General features: G+C 51.9%; 1 protein-coding gene and 1 long non-coding RNA gene across 12 annotated transcripts in view; one reads left to right on the forward strand and one right to left on the reverse strand.

The window, feature by feature from the left end:
- LOC105484705 (kinesin family member 21B) overlaps nt 1-4,842 on the reverse strand; it is a 54,992-nt gene extending 50,150 nt beyond the window's left edge. For all 4 annotated transcript variants that reach the window (XR_011612593.1, XR_011612592.1, XM_071077817.1 and 1 more), the window contains exon 1: nt 4,470-4,842. Coding sequence is in view for 2 of the 4 variants with exons in the window: in XM_071077817.1 (XP_070933918.1) it covers nt 4,470-4,510 (41 nt within the window). In the remaining 2 variants the exon portion in view is untranslated. The remainder of the gene's footprint in view (nt 1-4,469) is intronic.
- Nucleotides 4,843-5,022: 180 nt separating this feature from the next.
- On the forward strand, nt 5,023-17,773 carry LOC105484706 (uncharacterized). 8 transcript variants are annotated; one of them, XR_011612619.1, is made up of 7 exons: nt 5,023-5,200; nt 6,624-7,139; nt 7,563-9,759; nt 11,744-12,403; nt 14,095-14,268; nt 16,188-16,255; nt 17,391-17,773. It is a non-coding gene; the product is annotated as an uncharacterized lncRNA (long non-coding RNA). The 8 variants fall into 8 exon arrangements; XR_989162.2 differs by having other exon boundaries at nt 6,542-9,759; XR_011612603.1 differs by having other exon boundaries at nt 6,624-9,759.
- The last annotated feature ends 803 nt before the right edge of the window (nt 17,774-18,576 follow it).

Consider the following 18,576-nt stretch of genomic DNA (forward strand, 5'->3'; position numbering starts at 1 on the left):
GTAAATTCAATTCACTAAAGAGTTCACTGAAGCTTAAACTACAGAGACATCTCTTAGGTACACTTACATTAGGGCCTATTTTATTTTATTTTATCTTTGAGACGGAGTCTTGCTTAGTCACCCAGGCCGGAGTGCAGTGACACAATCTCGGCTCACTGCAACCTCCACCTCCCAGGTTCAAGTGATTCTCCTGTCTCAGCCTCCTGAGTAGCTGGGACTACAGGCGCATGCCACCATGCCCATCTAATTTTTATATTTTTAGCAGACACGGTGTTTCCCCATATTGGTCAGGCTGGTCTTAAACTCCTGACTTTGTGATCCACCTGCCTCGGCATCCTAAAGTGCTGGAATTACAGTCATGAGCCACTGCGCCTGGCCTAGGGCCTATTTTTTAAAAAACATTTTATTTATATTCAATTCCTCAGGAATCTACTCTGCGTTTTATTCCCTCCAAAGATTTTATGTCTGTCTTTCTCCAAGCCACTGCTCTTCACAAATGAACAAACCAGAACACAGTGGCTGTTCCCATTTTCCAGTGGGTAAAACTAAGGCCCACAAAGACAAACAGGGAAGGCGCCCATGACGCAGCCAGTAGATGAACTGCATCAGTTCCTGCTCTGCCCTTTGCCCCCAGGGTTGCAAAAATAAGCATGCCAGGCACATATCACCTCTGCCACCTCCCTGGCCCCGGCCTGGGCCCCGCCCCACCTCCACTTGGAGGTTTTCAAAAGCTGAGATCCAATCAGGCAGTCAGGCTGGGTGGTGGAGGGGGAGGTTTCCGGGGCCTGTGGTTACTACACTCCACTTCCTTATGATGACATAAACCCTATTTCTGCAGCAGGAGGCCAGCACCAAGATTCTCAGGTCTCCACACAGCCCACATGAGGCCCTGTATGGGCCTCAGTTTCCGAGAGCTGTAAACTGGACACAGGTGGCATTGATTGGCACTGACTGGCTTTGGGACTCGGAAGGCACCCCAAATGCCCATTCCCCTACAGTTTCTTCGATCTTCTTTAGTCTTTCTCTCCCAAGCCACCACTGCTCTTGGTTCAAAATTCAGACAGTCATTGACCAAGATTTCAGAGTAACCTAGAACTAGGGAAATAACTGCAGCTAGAGAACCCAAATGGGAGAGGGCAGGGGTACAATCTAATATTGTCCCTTGGGTCCCTTGGGCCACCCCCCCCAAACCCCTCCCTATCCCCTACTTAACCCTGTAGTCTCAACAGATGGATGCTGGGCCGGCCAAGCACTGCCAAGCAGACTAAAGGAAGGAAGCTTAGGGAAGCCAGGCAGAGATAAGAGGGGAGGGGGCTAGGCAACACCGAGGTCTCCTCTCATGGTGGGGGCTCAGAGCTGGGGACTTGAAAGGGTCTTAAACAAACTTCCATGTGACTTGGCTTCCTTCCCCAATTTTAATTTTGCCAACTTGCATTTCTTAACAGCTACCCCTTTCTCCCCACATTTGTCAGGCCTGTATCTCTGCAGCCTGGGGCAGGTCACAGCTCCGCCCCACCTCTCTCTAGCCTTGTTACACACCTCCTCCCCCAGGTAACGGCAAGTTCTAGTCCAGCCCAGGAAGCTGAGAATCTTTACAGTACAAGGGGATTAATGGATAAAGGGATCACAGGGCAGGCTGGAGAGGCCGGCCTGGGAATCCCTTGGTGCAAAGCCGACTAGCCTGGGTTCAGGGACAGATGGGCCAGATTCCATCTAGCTGGGGAGGCCATGAGGTGGGGCTTTTGGGGTCTGCTCACCCCTGGACCTTCTTCCCTTACCCCAGACCCAGGTCCTGAAAGTTTCCTCCTCCGGCTCTCCAGGAGCCCAGGCCTTCACTGAAGCATTCCACAGCCAGCCAGCTTCGATCTCCTCATCCCAAACAGATTGCAAGGCCAAGAGTCTTGGGCCTGGCACTTCTCACCTCGTCTAATAGTCCTGGAGCCTCTCTCCTCCCCCCCCCCCCCGCCCCCACACACACACATCAGACCACGCCCGTCTCATTCCTGGTCTTCCTTGTCTGAAGAGTTGGACTCCAGGCTCGCTACAAGTTATTCTCATGGAAATTCAGAAAGCACTTCAGTTGGATATAAGAAAGGACTTCCATAAAGTCAGAAAGACAGCCAGACCTGGCAGGAGGTAGTGAGCCCTGGGGTTGGACTAGACCCTGGACAAGCCTTGCCCTTCCCATAAATGCTCTACTCTAGTGCAGCCCACCACCCAGTCTTTCAGGTGAGAGAAGTGATTTCTGGGGGTGCTGCAGGGGAGGAGGGGTAGAAGAGGATCTAAAAACAAGGAGAACTCCCCCTACAGCCCGTCACTGGCACCATCTGCTCTCCTTCCCAGCCCAGCCCAGCCCCAGCTCAGTCCTAAGCTCTCTGATTAGAAACTGGGTTCTGTCCAGACATCGTCTGCCTTCCACGGCCGGCTGCCCATTGAGGTCTGGCGTGTGCCCGGGCTGGGCACTCATGCTGGGGTGGGAGGGGAGGAGTGGGTGGGGCCCTCACCTTCCCGGAGACCCTGCAAGACTGACTTCTGATGCTCAAATGCCCCACCCCCCATACAGATCAGCAACTTTGCCCCCACTTAGGGCAATCTGACTGGGAAACAGAGATGACACACATCGCCGTGAACTGGGTGCAGAGGGCAGACATGATCCCTTCTCTGCAGAAAGGGTCCCGGGAAGCCTCTAGAGGTGGCAGTGGGAAGAGAACATCAGCTTATCCTCACTGTGCCAATCCCATGAGGCTCCCCGGGTGGGAGACCCACATCTTTTCACCCCAGTCCAGCCTGGAGACCCTGAACAGAGGTGGGGGCCTTTGTTTAGCTCTCTCCAGCAAGATGGAATCTAAAGGAAACCCCCCCTGTGGAAAGGGCACCCCCAAGCCCCTTCCTTCCCAGTCCTCGTTCACAATGGGTGGGGGCCAGAGGGGCCAGAGCTTCATTTCCCTTTTATGGTGTTCTTGGACTCTCCCAATCTGCTGCAGATGCCATATTTACATTTCTCACTCCCACCCCCGGCCATGCAACCCTCCCTCGACCTCCACAAGATCCTGCTGCAATGTCAGCCCCAGCAGCAGCCTGGCCCCGCCCCAGCCAGCCCACCAGGCACCTGCAGGGCTCCTCTTTGTCTCTCTGGCTGCTCAGGGCCAGGAAAGCTGTTCTCAAGTGATTCTTGAGTGCTGCCTGGGGTGCATGGGTGGGGGCGCCTCAATCTCCTTCCCTCCAGCTGAGCACTGATCAGTGTCAGCTCCTCTCTGGGCTGCAGAGGGCCAGCCAGGTGGCCGTGGCGAGGGGCATCTGCCCTGGGGCAGGAAGAGGAAAGCTTTTTCCTTGCCATCTCTGACTCTGTCTAGGAGCAACCTCCCCGGGTCCCTGGAATCTGGGTCACATATGACCCAAGGGATCTAGAGACCTGAGAGACCTACCCTAGACCTGGACAATCCCCCGCCCCCTCCATCATACAGGGCTGGGGCAGAGATAGACGTTCTTTCCACACCCCTACCTTGGTGAGCAGCCCCAGATTGGCACGCTGCTGCCAATACACCCCTCTCAAAGAGAAAAAACCAAAGCAAAAACTGGGAGAGGTGGTGAGGTGTAAAGCGTCTCCACCCAGCACAAAGAACACAGATGGCTCAATTTCACAGCATTTCCTGCTCCTGCACCTTTGTGTACCCCTCCCAATAGAACCCACCCAGCCATGTCCTCTCCCTGTCTCATTTCTGCCGGCTCAAGTCCCAGAGCTGTTGAGAATGGAACCCCAGATAAGTCTAGGCAACCCTCCCCTGCTCAATTTTTGTCTGAGTGTCTGAGGATGGGGCATCCACATCACACCCTCCTGCCCTCTCAGAGGGAAGCACCTCAGATACACCTCTTCCTCCCTTCCTAGCCCCATCTCCTCTTGGGACAGGAGTGGCAGGATTCTCCCAGAAAGCCATTGACTTCCCACAGAAGGCCAAGGCATCATCCCAGGTTTTTCGTTGGTCCCCGCACCGGATCTTTGTCTGCAGATCTGGCTCCCAGGGCGGGTGTGCTGCCTTTGCTAGCTGGACCAAGAGCACATAACTAGCTGACTCTCGTGGATGAGGGGGAAATTTCCCTCTGGTATACCCGTATGAGACAGCAGCCTCGTGGGGAGGCGAAGAGGAAACACACAGACGCTCCGGCCTGGGCCAGGGCTGGGTGTGAAATACCGGATTTCCTTGTTTATTCGATTTTCTGATCATTAAGGGCTCCCAAGAGGGACCCAAAATTACCACCCAAACAAAGCCACCTTGCAGTAGTCCGCGGGGTCGCTGCTCCCCGGCGGCAGCCTGGCCAGCGCGCGGCGCCCTCCATCCCGTCCCACGCCGGCCCCTCCCCCGGGAGTGCAGGCTCCAGCCCGAGCGGTGCCCGCGCCCCCCGCCCAAAGCCCACGCGAGACAAAGCCCGAGCCCTCTCCGCGAGGCCCCTTCCATGCCCCGGGTCCCTACCTGACGGCCACCTTGACGCAGCAGTCCCCCTGGCCGGCCATGGCCCTCTGGCTCTAGGGTCTGGGCGTGGATCAGAGGCGGGGGTCTGGGGGCCAATGCCCAAGGCAGCGGCTGCGGCTGCGGGAGGCGGGGGCGCGGGCGCGGCTGGCGGAGGCTGCGGCGGCGGCGGCTGGAGGTGACATGCTCGCGGGCTGCAGGCCGAGGGGCTCACCCGCGGCCGGCCCCCCGGGGCTGGGCCCGCGCGCCTCCTCGGGCCATCGGGCGGCGGCGCGGAGCTAGCTGACAGCCGGCGGCGCGACCCGCCGCTTCCTACGGCGCGGCACACGCGCACACACCTCCCACCCGGCCGTCACCTCCCGCCGCAGCGCGAACAAAGGGGGCGGGGGCCGATCCGGCACCGAGCCCGCCCCGAGCCCGCCCCGAGCCCGCGCCGGGCCCCGCCCAGCCCGGGAGCCGCCAATCGAAAGCCCTAATGAGCAGCGGGGACGGGACTCGCGCCTTTAAAGGGACCTCTTGGCTCGCGGCCACGGGTGGCTGGGGGTAGGGGGCGGGATTGGAGGGTGGGGGTGGGATGGGGGGTGGAGGCGCGGGACGCAGACCACGTTAGAACCTTGGCTCCTGGAGTGGCAGAACCTCAAGCTTCAATGGGACCCTCATTTCATAAATGAAGAAACTGAGATTTAAAGAGGGGAACTACCGAAGGTCACAGAGCGAGTTCGTGGGTAAGCATGGTAAGAACCCTGGTCTCCCGGGGATCTCACAGCGATTGACGGTTTATAGTTCACAAGAGCCAGGAAAGCTTCCCTTCTGCATTTATTCCAGTAAATTCGCCAACCCTTCTTGAAGGGAGTTCTTGCTAGCCCCTAAATAAATTTCCCCCCACCCCCGCCCTGCAGCATTTTAAAGCTCGTGTTTTAGCTGATTCCTGGCCAGGCTCCTAGCCCAAGACTAGCCCCTCCCTACTGCTAGACGACTGTCCCATTGACCTTTATGACCCACAGATGACCCCACTGGGCCTGGCTCACACTCTGCTTGTTGTGGCAGTAGGGCCAGAGGGTCAGTGTGGGAGGCCTGAGCTGCCCTGGGGGAAAGGAAGGAACAAAGGGGGCCCTCAGTTCCGAGCACCTGGGTAGAGAGGCTGGGCGGTGAAGTGGGTGGGGAAGGGAAGAAGGAGGGCAGCTGCCTGCAGGAATGGATATAAAGGACAAGGAGGACCATGGAGACTTTAACACTGGGCCTGGATGGAGGAGGAGACCAATGCTGCAAAGTCACAATTCCCTTCCCAGTCCACCTCCCTCCCTATGAGCCCAGAGGCCTCTTCCCTGCCCCCTGCCTCCCAACATTGGGGCCATTCACAGGGCCCCTCACCAGCTGCCCTCACTTCACCCAGCTCCCTCCCCTGGAAAGGGCCCAAGAGAAGGACCCAGCTGCAGCTCCAGATGTGGATGGGGCTCTCTGGGGGAGGGGAGCAAGGGGAGTCTGACTCCAGGCCTCTTACATCACCCTCAGATGATGAAACCATGTCAGAGATTTTGGCAAGGGTGTGGACTGGGGTCTGAGGATGCATGTGTTGGTGCCATCTTCCTCCCCTCCCCTCCTCCACTCGCAACCCACCACCCCCCGCAATAACTGCTTCATGCAGTAGCTCAGATCCCTGTTTGGCTTGACCTATTAAGGTCAAATCAAAACCAAAGATAATTTTAAGAGCAAATTTCAAGGGCCAATCAACACACCCTTTTCATCCCCATGGCAAACAGGAGGAGCACTGCGAGCAGTGCCCCCAGGATGGAGGCTGGAGAGGAGGTCTTGGTGGGATCCTGGACCTTTTATTAGCATTTGAATCTAGAGGAAGCTCTCCCTGGGGCCAGGGGATCACCTCTCCTGGACCAGGAGGCTAGCAGAATGTTGCAGTCAGATCCTGCAACATTCCTCCCCATCTTCCAACCAAAATAAGACGTGGGGAGGAGACTAACACATATGGACCACCTACACAAGGTATTTTATGCACATATTCTCATTTTATCCCTGTAACCTTGTGAGATAGGCTTTCTTATTCTTTTTAAATTTTGCAGATGGGGAAACTGAGCCTCACATGTATGAATTCCAGCATATAAGCAACAGACTCCGGATTTGAACTTGTATATCTTGTTCCAGACTTCCCAGATGACCACCAAGGCAGAAGCGATGGTGATGCCAAGGCGGAAGGGATGGTGATGCCCAGGCAGAAGGGAGCTAGGCTGGCCCAGGCTTTTCCTGTAGGCATAGCGGGCTCCAGGTTCAGCCTTCCCGGACGGTAATGTTGCTTTCTGAAGAGCTAATTTCCCGCCAACTCATCTCTGGACTTCTCTGGGGCCCAACTCTGATTTCCTGCCTGCAGGAGGTCCCCTCTGACTTCCGATAGTAGATGATCCTTCTGACTCACAGTTCTACTGCTGGGAAATGCCTCCAGAGCTGCTGCCCACCCCCTCTGCATCCCTCCAGGTCACTGGGTGTCAAGTCAGGGGAAGCAGGGATGCACATGGGTGGGAAACTCAGGCCTCCTAAATGTCAGAGCCTCAGGACTTTGGCTACTCAGAAGTAGCTCCCTCCTGGGCCAGGAAGCAGCAGGGCAGCCAGCATCCCGACGTTACTCCTGGACTCTGCTGCTCAGAGGCTAGACAGAGAACCAAGGTGGGAAAGAGGCTTAAACCACAGCGTGGGGAGATTTAGGTTAGGTGGGTCAGAGGAAGTTTAGGACAAGACTTGTCCTTTTCGGTCTCTGTCCAGCTTCAGCACAGCCACTGCTTCCTCTCTTTGGTTTTTCCCATCCCCCTCTCTCCCACCACCTCTATCCCCTTCCAGCTTTTCTTCTTTCTTTCCCCCCTTCCCAGACCCCAAAGTTTCTCAGGATTAGCTGCCCATGTGCATATTTCCCCCACCCCCAAATCTTTCCTCACTGTCTCACAGAAACAGGCAAACACACACACATGCACACAACCATGAGTGGCCCTGAGAGTTCCCTGATTGGACTGAGGTTGGAGCCCCAGCTCTTGTCCTGAGCTGAGGCCCTTCCCCCAGGTATCTTGGGGCTTCTTCCATCATTTCTCTTGACAGGAGCTGTGGGCGTCTGGGCAGATGGGAACCTGGGGGAGGTGTGGGGAGCACTCTCTGAGGCAGGAAGCTCCCACACTACTGTAGTTAAAATACTCCGGCAGCAACTTGGGGCAGCCATCTGGGATGCCCAGATTTCCCAGGACACTCAGCTCTCAACAACAACCCTATAGGAACAAATTAAAAACCTAAGAGATAGTTGTAGGCCCTGGAAATGTCTCCCAAAAGTGGCCTGAACTTGAGTTCTGTTTCCTTTTATCTTCTTCAGGGTTAGCATTGGGCATTGGCATTTACAAAACTCTCTAAGCATTAAGCAAAAGTTATAGGAGTGGAAGATACAGCATTCTGGATCTCCAGTCCTAATACCCAGCCACACCCCAGCAGCTATGCATGGTTCCATGGGAGAACAGGCATAGCCCATCCTGCTGGCATATAGTCCAGCCACATCTTCCAATGCCCACCTGGAGACTGAGCCCAGTTCTGCCCAGCAACAGGAGCTCAGAGCTCTAGAGAGCCTCTCCTGGGGTGCAGACTCAGGAGATCTTAGCTCAGGAGCAGACTTAGCCTGACTTCCTCTTTTATAGGAGGAGACAGACTTAGTTACAGAGGAAACCAGAGTTGTTATAAATAGCAAGGAAGGGAGAAAACTGCTATGGATTACAAACACACCATCAATCTTAAACTATTTTTAGTTTCAAATAATAATGAGAGTCTAATTAATGCTGTGTATAACTTCAAATGTGGGATCTTTATCTACCTTTCTACTTTGTGATGCTTTCTAATACAGTATGAGGGCCAAAGGCAGGAAGAGCTATGGGCAATTCTCAATGTTACCAAATCCTAGATATGGAAAGAACCTGAGAAATTTAGTCTAGCCCTTTCATTTTCAGTGAAGAAACTGAGGCCCAGAGAGGTCAAAGGACTTGTCCAAAGTTGCACAGTAAGATAGGGACTGAGCAGTGACTAAAAGCCTAGTCCCTGTACTCCAGAAGCAGGGCAGTTCCACAACAGCACAATAGAACCCAAAGGCTAAACATCTATGGTTGGGCTGTTGGTGAGTTTATAGCCTGGATAAAAGTTAGGTCTGGGCCAGGTGTGGAGGCTCACACCTGTAATCCCAGCACTTTGGGAGGCTGAGGCAGGTGGATTGCTTGAGGCCAGGAGTCCGAGACCAACCTGGCCAACATGGCAAAACCTCACCTCTACTAAAAAATACAAAACTTAGCCAGATGTGATGGTACATGCCTGTAATCCCAGCTACTCAGGAGGCTGAGGCACAAGAATCGGTTGAACCCAGGAGGTGGAGATTTCAGTGAGCTGAGATCACACCGCTGTACTCCAACCTGGGGAACAAAGCAAGACTCTGTCTCAAACAAACAAACAAACAAACAAAAAAGGTCTGAATGAAATAGCAAAAGACAGCCCAGAAGCTGAAGTGTGGTCTTCTGCGTCCCAGAGTTTTGGGTTCAAATCCCAGCTCTGCAACTGACTAGCTATGTAACCCTGGGCCGGTGTGTAACTACTCCAAGCATCAGCTCCCACATCTCAAAATGAGGATAATCACACTCACTTCATTACAGGACTATTATGAGGTTTAAATGAGGTAACGTGGGTCAAGCATCCAGCACAGTGCTCAGCAAAAAATGGATGTTAATTTCCTTCACATTTCTCTTGGATTCTCTATCCCTTCTTCAATGGACTCCTATCCTCTAACTGGACAGAAGGGCAGATTTGTCATAAAGCAGTCACGTGAGGGATAAGAAGTCTCACATGAGTGTGAATGAAGTTGGGGGTGGGCGGGGGATAGTTTATGGCAATGAAGTTTGCCTGGCGCAAGTGGTCAGTGTCAGATCCAGAGGGTGGGAGAAGACAGATTTGCGGAAAATTATCCATCCTCTGCTAACCACTCAGTGATGGGCCTCGGGGTCCGGGGTCAGTGTTTGCAGGGGAGGAGGGAGGCTGGGCATGCTGGGTCCTCATTGTACACAAATACCCCGGGCCTCAACCTCACCCATGTGCCACACTGTGCCAAGGGTGTTACATAACATTTCTCTTTTAATCCTCACAACAATCTATGAGGCAAATACTGTTCTCGTCCCCATTTTGCAGAAGAGGAAATGAGCTCAAAGGTCACTTGGCTAGTGTAGTAGTCATTAGTGCTGTCTCCAAATATTTCCGGCTCTCTGCCTTCTGGCACAAGGTAGGACTGCATGTTCTCACTCTTCTTTGATGCTAGCTGTGGACATGTGAACAACTTTAACCAATAAAACGTGGCGGAACTGATGTGCGTTAGCTCTAGCGGAAGCATTAAGACTCTGGCACCCTCACACCTATGTTGTTCATAGAGTGTAAATGAGAAATAAACTTTCATTGTGTTAAACCACTGAACTTACAAGTTGTGTGTTGCCATGGCAAGCCTGGCCTACCCTGACACAGTTAGGAAGGGGCAGAGCCAGAGTTCGGAGGCCTGGTCTGTAAAGATGCCAGATGGCGTGAGTACCTTCCAGAGATCGACCTGCTTGCCTAAGACACACAGAAGCCCCTTTCTGGGCTACTTAGAGCCCTGTGGGGCAGGGGAGGAGGGTAGGCAGCCTCTCTACCCTTATCTCTTTCCCTCCTGATTTGACTGTGATTTTATGGGGTTTCCAGGTTGCTGAGCCCGGGGGAACTGACTAAATGAGTATGGTTTTGTAGGAACACTTAGGGGCTCATAGTTTTCTGGTTAGCTACTACTCATAGTCTTCTGGTTAGAAGTGCTGAGCTACTTCTCAGGGCTCTCCAGGAGACACTCTGAGAAGTAATTGGAAAATTCCGACTTCCTCCCTGCCCATCACCCAAATAGGAAATAGCTGGGTATCAGGACATGCCTGCATTCACTCCCAAATTAAAGATCAGCCCTACTCAAGTCACTCTTTGCTTTGGGACTCAGTTACTCCTCTGTGAAATGGAGCCACTTCAAAGGGTTAGGGTAACTGCTCAGAGATTCTAGAGGAAGCCCATTCCAGATTGTATAGATCTTCTCAGAGGTGCCTGCAAAATGAGAACAGCTACTATTTCTGAACATTGTGCTGGGCATTGCACCAAATGCTTCAGATTCATACGGTCATGGAATGCTCACACAACCCATGGAGGTAGGAACATAAAGAAAGCCAGGATACCAAGAGGTGCACAAGGTCACATTGCAAGTGGTGGGCAGGGTTCAGACTCAAGCATGCTGCCTGCCCGTTTCATCCTCGGCTGAATTACAGGGAGGGAAAAGGATGAATCTGGTCTTGGCAGCTGCTGAGCTGCCAAGAAAGTGAGCACAGCCCCCTAAGGAGTTATGAGCTTCACTTGTCTACATAAATACTTGCCCATGAAGGACCCCAGCAGCTTTGTCATAGGCCCAAACTGGAAACACCACAAATGTCCATCAACAGGGGAGTGGATTAAGAATCTGTGGTATATCATATGGTGGGATATTATTTAGCAATAAAAAGGAATGAACTATTGATACATGATAGAATGTGGATGAATCCCCAAATTCATTATGCTCAGTGAAAGAAGCTAGACGAAAAAGAGCACATACTGTACAATTCCACTGATGTACAAATTCTAGAAAATGTAAACTATAGTGTCAGAAAGCAGATCAGTGGTTGCCTGGCAAGGGGAGGGATCTGGGAGGGGTAGGAGGACATGAGGGCATGAGCAACGTTTTGAGGTGGTGGGTATATTTATTTATTTATTCATTTAATTTTAGATTTTTTGAGACAAGGCCTTGCTCTGTCACCCAGGCTGGAGTACACTGGTGCAATTGTGGCTCACTGCAGCCTCAAGCTTCCCAAGCTCAAGGGATGCCCCCCATCTCAGCCTCCTCACAGGCGCACACCGCACCACCACACCTGACTCATTTTTGTATGTTTGTAGAGACGGTTTCACCATGTTGCCCAGACTGGTCTCGAACTCTTTGGCTCAAGCAATCTGTCAGCCTCAGCCTCCCAAAGTGCTGGGATTACAGGTGTGAGCCACTGCACCTGGCAAATTTATTGTCTCAATGGTGGTGATGCTTCCGTGGGTGTATGCTAATACATCTGTCAGACTAATCAGATTATACACTTTGAATATGTGCAGATTATTATACATTAATTACATACCTCAATAAAGCTGTTGAAAAGTAACTTGTCCCAACTTCTTTGTTCAAACAGAGGTGCAGAGTGATTGGTGACTTCTCCTGGGCCATGAGGACAGTCAGTTAAAGTCCTGGCTACCTCTTCCTGAGACCACATGGCCTATGGCTTCATGGAAGGTGCCACCTCCCAAGAAGGGGCTAGTGGCAGGGAAGTTGAGAACCAGAGAGACGGAAAGGTGGCATAAAACAGGAGAGGGAGACACTGGAGAGGCCGGCAAGAGGCCAGGCTGGGGACGTCAGAGAAGAGGAAAACAGAGATGAAGCCACAGGCCTGAGGACAAGGGAAGAGGAGAGACAGGAGATGGGACCCCTTCCCAGACCTGGTGATGAGGAGGAGGCTCTGAGCAGTCCTAGCCAGGCCCCAGAGGAGCCATTCCCTTCCTTTGACAGATGCCACCCGTGTACGCCCCTGCCCCCGATGAAGTTAACAAATCACCACCACCAGCCTACCCTGGCCTGGTTGCTGTTGACGTTCAGTCCCCAGGATGCATCATTTTCTTGGATTTTAATAGATAATTGCCTTGGCCAGACCCTGCAGAGCAAATTGCCAGCAAATGTTCATTTAACACTTTAAAAATCGAGGGGAAGAGGAGAGGGCTTGGAGGCAGCATGTGGAGAGAGGTCAACCTCTAAAGTGCCAGCTCTCCAGAAATGCAGCCAGACTGAGGGTTTTAAGGTATGGTAGTGAATGCCAGTACTCCAGGCAGTGTGTGTGCTGAATCTCATAGGATGGTTTTAGGACCACTTCAAAGGCCTTTTTGACGGAGATAGTCACGTTGGCCTGAGGTGAAACAACTCTGGAAAAGTTAGTCTGTGTCCTCCCTGCAACCCTTGTATTTCCTGACACTTGTATCAGTAGACAGAGGAGACCCTTGGCCTTAAGGAGAATTTGGGAATTACGATCTAGTGAAGATGCGGAGAAGCAGGAAAAGACCCTTTTTTCTCTTTAACTTCTAAACTCGGAGGATCCAAATAGCAGGCCAGGACTGGGTGGAGCAAAGACGTTAAGTCATAACCAAAATTGAAAAGAATGTAGAGGAAGAGGCCCTTTTCTCCCACCCTCCAGTGATGAGGGTCCCTTGGGCTGGAAAAGGGGAAGGAGGAGATAGGGGGCTAGGCCTTGAAGGAAGTCAAACCCTAAGACAAGAGGATCAGATTTGGGGTGCTGTGAGAGGCGAGGGAGGTCTTCCCAGAGAGACAGTCAAGCTCTGACAGTGGCTGGTGCTAGAGTGGCTGGGCCCCCACCTGCAGACCACTCCCCCTCATCACTGAGTCAGCCTTCTCCTCCCCGCTCAGAGGGGACTCAGAGAGGGACCTCTCAAGGTGGTCTCAATGAGAAGAGGTACAGAAAGCCCCCATCAGTTTTGGTCTGTACGCTGCCCAAGAACCACCCTCCTTGGTGAGCCCCGATCCTAACCATTTTGTGTGGTCAAGACGCATATAAACTGTCCCAAAACAAAAGACAGAGAGCAGGGACTACTAGAGGGTGAGTGGATGTACTCGGGTGGGTCTGGCTAGTGGGGAAACCGACCCTCATTATACCAGGTGAAATATAAAGTTACCATTTTGTAGACAAGAAGGCATAGAATATTGGCAATTTCAAATGATACCATCTAATATGTTCTATGTAGCAGTCTCTTGCATTTGCCCACCTTTCCTCCCTCTCTCCCTCCCTTCCTGCCTTCCTTTTCCCCTTCCTTCCATTTTTTCCTTGCTAGGAATACAAAGTTGATAAAGATTCAATGCCTGCCCCTGAGAAACTCACAGTATGCTTGGAAAAAAACAAACTGCAAACCCCTAATTAGGATACAGTGTAATAAATGCCAATAATGAGAGTTATCAGGTGCTGTAAGAGCACTAAGGAAGCAGCAACTAAGTTTACTTGGGTGATCAGAGAAGACTTGCGGGAGGCACTGTCAGGCTGAGACCCAAGGAGGAGTTTGTTGGGCGCAGAGACACTGTCAGTAGAAGCCTGAGAGCGCGTGGCCTGTGCAAGAGGGAGTTGTTGAGTTGCCTGTGGTTGGGCTGGTGCTTGGCAGAGTGTGCAAAGGGTTTCAGGCCAGATTAGTGGAGGATGAGTGGGGATTGGAGGGTAGGGGTGGGTTGTCATGTGAGCCTCACAAGAATACAAAAAGTAAGAGGCTTAAGAATAGTGTCCAGGCTCCCGCTGGACACCTGGTTTCACCATTTCAGGGTCAAGTGACTGCAACTAATTCACTCAGCCTTTCTGAACCTCTGTTTTCTCATTATAAAATGAGATTAGTAGTAATACCTATTTTATAGGTATTGCAGTGATTACATGATATGAAAAGCAAAATGCTTAATGAATCAGGCTTAATGTGTGTTATAACCATTATTGTTCTACAGATGAGGAAACCAAAGGGCAGAAACATTTTTAGGAGAACACACCAGTGGGAATGGGAGTGGGTGTTCTCCAAGTCCAGGGCCTCGCTCTGCTGCACCCTGCACGTTTCAGGACAGCCTTTCTGAAGCTTGGCTGAGGAAGCCTGGAGTCTCTTCTGGTGAACTTAGTGATGTGAGGTACATGGGGTTGTTTCCTTCCCCGGGTCTTCATTTCCCTTCTCCCCACCATGGAATCTCTCTTTCTTCATTTGACTTTATTTTTATTTATTTTGTGAGATAGGGTCTCACTCTGTTGGCCGGGCAGGAGTGTGGTGGTGCAACCATGGCTCACTGCAGTCTTGACCTCCCAGGCTCAAGGGATCCTCACACCTCAGCCTCCCAGGTAGCTGGGATGACAGGCACGCACCATCATGCCTGGCTAATTTTCTTTGTTTGTTTGTTTGTTTTGTTTTTGTTTTTGTTTTTGTTTTGAGACAAAGTCTCACTCTGTCACCCAGGCTGGAGTGCAGTGGTGTGATCTGGCTCACTGCGACTTTGCCTCCTGCGTTGGAGCAATTGTCCTGCCTCACCCTCCCAAGTAACTGGGATTACAGGTGTGCACCACCATGCCTGGCTAATTTTTGTATTTTTAGTAGAGATGAGGTTTCACCATGTTGGCCAGGCTGGGCTTGAACTCTTGACCTCAGGTGATCCACCCACCTCGGCCTCCCAGAGTGCTAGGATTACAGGCATGGGCTACTGCACCCAGCCTCCTCTGAACCTTTCAAACCCCAGTGTCTGTCTCACCAAGGTATGCGACACCATTGCATTTTCAGCTGACAAGACCAGAATCATCGCTTGCACCTTGTATTTGTAGCCAATCTCTTTTAAAAATACTTCTGTGCTTTAGTTTCCTCAACTGGACTTTAAGTTCCATTGAGACACACAGTTATGGACCACAGGGGAAAGTTACCATGGAATTAGAAGGCTGGAGGGCACATCCCAGATCTGCCACTTACCAACTGTAGACCTCTCAGTGGCCTCATTAGGAAAATGGCAGGAGGATGACCTGTGGTGGGATTGGCACTGTGAACTGTCAGCCCCAAGGCTGGGGTGACATGAACTAGGGATCAAATGCCAGAAGAATGGGGGCATAACCTTGTGAAATAGGAGTTGGGGTTAAGCTCAGCCTTGCCTTGGCAGTGTCTTCTCTAGCAGTCTGGGGCAGGAGCCGACCTCTACATCCATGCCAGTTGGTGAGAGCTGGCAGGGCCTCTAGGAGGACGAGGCCTGGTGCTGAGGTGTGTGGGCTGCCCATTGCTGCTGCCCTGTGCCCCCTAAAGTGCCCGGGTTCCCCCAAGGTTGGCTTTCTCCTGTCTTACAGATCTGACCCCATCACTAGCCAGCATCAGACAGAATCAAAACAACGGCTTCCTTCCCTTCCTGTGCCAGGTCCTTCCTCAATCACATTTGCATCTCACAACCACTTTAGGAGTAGGAATGACCTTCCCATTAGACAGAGGGAGGAGCAGAGACCTCAAAGGGTTATATGAACTGCCTGACCATCGCTCAACATGGATACAGGGGAAGGGGATTCGGGCTTCCAAGGCTCTGCTCGGAAACACCTTGCAGACAACAGCCACCACTTCCCTGCCTCAAGAACCCAGGACAGGCAACTTGGCAGGAGTCCCTCAGGGCCAGGGAGCTCCTCCCCATTCTGAAGACAGACTGGAACTGAGGCCCACCCTCTTCCACCTTTCCAGAGACCCTCCAACTGAGCTCCACACCCCCTAGATGGAGGGCTCCCCTAGCCCCCACAGCCCCAGCATGCAGCTTTGTGTCTACCCCTCCTGCCAGCCACACCCCGCCCCTTCTGGCAGAACCCCCCACCCAGCAGCTGGGCCCCGTGTCTGCAGGGAACTGTCAGGGAGAAGACAGGGGTCTGGCAGACACTGTCCCTGGCCAGTGCCCCCAGGTGACAGAAGGGGGCCCACCTGCTCCTAGGGATACACTGTCTGTCAGGGGGTCCTGCTGAGGGGCGTCTGTCTTCTCTGTATTTGCCCACTTTCCCTCCCTCCCACCTCAGGCCTCATCCTGCCACAATTTGTTCCTTTTAGGCTTTGAGTAGCCCGGCAGCCCTATAAGGGGAAACCCGCCTATGAGTTGAAGCGAAGCTGGTGCAGAGGTAGGATTTTGCACATTCTGATAAATTACAACATCTTATATGTTGCAAAGGAAAATGCCTGAACTTTTCCATAGAGTGAAGACCTAATAGGAAAGTTTCTCAAAGCCTGTGTTTACACATGTATCTGTTAGTTAGGCTGGGAGGGACAGCATAGATTTGACAAATGGTGTACCATTAAGGACGTGGAATTAGATGCTAAACTGACTCCCACCTTGGCTCTCTTATGAGCTGTGTGGTTAGGCAAGTTACGTTTGTTCTCTCTGTGCCTTTTATTTATTTATTTATTTATTTATTTTTTTTTTGAGAAGGAGTTTCGCAGTTGTCGCCCAGGCTGGAGTGCAGTGGTGTGATCTCGGCTCACTGCAACCTCTGCCTCCCAGGTTCAAGCAATTCTCCTGACTCAGCCTCCCAAGTAGCTGGGATTACAGGCACACACCACCATGCTCGGCTAATTTTTTGTATTTTTAGTAGAGATGGGGTTTCACCATGTTGGCCAGGCTGATCTCAAACGCCTGACCTCATGTGATCCACCCGCCTCAGGCTCTCAAAGTGCTGAGATTACAGGTGTGAGCCACTGCACCTGGCCCTCTCTGTGTCATTTTTGCAAAGTGAGGATGATGATACCTTTCTTAATTGTTAAGAGGATTAAATAAATTAGTATAATGGCAAAACCCTTGGAAGAGGGCCTGCCATATAGTTCGCTTTCTTTTTTTTTTTCAGTCTTATTTTGTCACTCAGGCTGGAATACAGTGGTGCAATCATAGCTCACCTTGAACTCTTGGGCTCAAGCCGCACTCTCACCTCAGCCTCCCAAGTAGCTAGGGCTATCAGATCATGTTACCACGTCCAGCTAATTTTTAATTTTTTGTGTGTGTGTGTGTGTGTGTGTGTGTAAAGACAGGGGTCTTCCTACATTTCCCAGGCTGGTCTTGAACTCCTGGCATCAAGCAATCCTTCCACCTTGGCCTCCCAAAGTGCTGGGATTACAGGTGTGATTCACTGCGTCCAGCCCTAGTTGACACTCTGTATGTGGTAGGCATTACTACGAGATGTTCAGATCCCTCATAAATAAGAGTGTCCTTTTATAAAACTCTACAGCATACACTTATGTTCCATTTTATCTTGTCTTCCCTAGAGATGAGTCACTTGAGCAGGAGACAGTGTAAGCAGCTGTGGGGGTGTTGAGTACTCCCTCCTGCCTGTGGGAGCTGCACCATGGAGTCTAGCTTGTTATCCTCCAGAGGCAGAGCCCCACATCCCTGCCTCCTCTTGGTATAGATGGACAGCCATGGTGGTGGAGGCTGCAGAGCTGAGCAGGTGATACTGGGCAGCGACCCTGCTGCGGGCAGGGTCCACACCCCATAGCTCTTTCCTGCATTTATTTAACAAGCGACATTGAGCCAGCAATCTCTGTTGAAAAGTGCTCAGCCCTGGAGACAGAACTGTGAACAACGTGGACACAGCTCCTGCTTTGTGAAGCTTGGTGTCTGGCTGGGGTAAAAATAAACAAGCAGTTACAACACAGTTACGATCCCTACTGTAACGGAGGAGAGATGGCAGCCAAATTTCTGGGCCAGGCTACAGAGAGTTTGGGGGTGTTCAGAGAAAGCCTTCTGCAGGAAGTAATAGCAAAGCTAAGGTTTGAAGGGTGACTAGAGCTCAGTCAGGCAGAAGGCTCAGGACGCTTCCAAAGAGAACAGTACATGTGAGCTAAGAGGTGAAAGCTCCCTCTGGGTGGGGCGAACAGGAGACTTGGGCAGGGTCTGATCTGGGAGAGGCTTGTGAGCCCAGGCAAGGGTTTTGCTTGCTATTCAGGGGCTTTGGGCGTGCCTTTAAAAGTTTTCAGCAAGGAGACAAGATGACTGGTTCTTCCTTTTAGAAAGATCAGAGACAGATGGGGAGCAAGAGAAAAGAGGAGACTGGAGGCTCGTTCAAAGGCTGTCACAATAGATAAAGCACGAGATGATGGTTGAACGGATCAGGAAAGTGACCGTGAGGATGAAGAGAAAGGAGACAGATGTGAGAGATACTTAGGAGGACAAATCTGTGGGGCATGGTGGGAGGGGGAGGTAGGCATCCAGGACAACACCCAGACTTCTGGTTTGAATAAGGAGTGGGCTTCCCCGAGACCAGCAACACCAGAGGAGTAGCAGGATTTCGGGAAAGGATAAGAGGCCACCACTGGACAAGGTGAGCATTAGGCACAAGTGAGACGTCTATGCAGAGTTGTCTGGGAGGAGCAGGATACAGATCTGGAGTTTAGGACAGATTTTGACTAGAAATACAGATTTTGGAATTACTGGCACATACATGCAACTAAG

Source organism: Macaca nemestrina, chromosome 1 (genome assembly GCF_043159975.1).
Source record: "Macaca nemestrina isolate mMacNem1 chromosome 1, mMacNem.hap1, whole genome shotgun sequence".
In the NCBI taxonomy this organism is placed as follows: domain Eukaryota; kingdom Metazoa; phylum Chordata; class Mammalia; order Primates; family Cercopithecidae; genus Macaca; species Macaca nemestrina.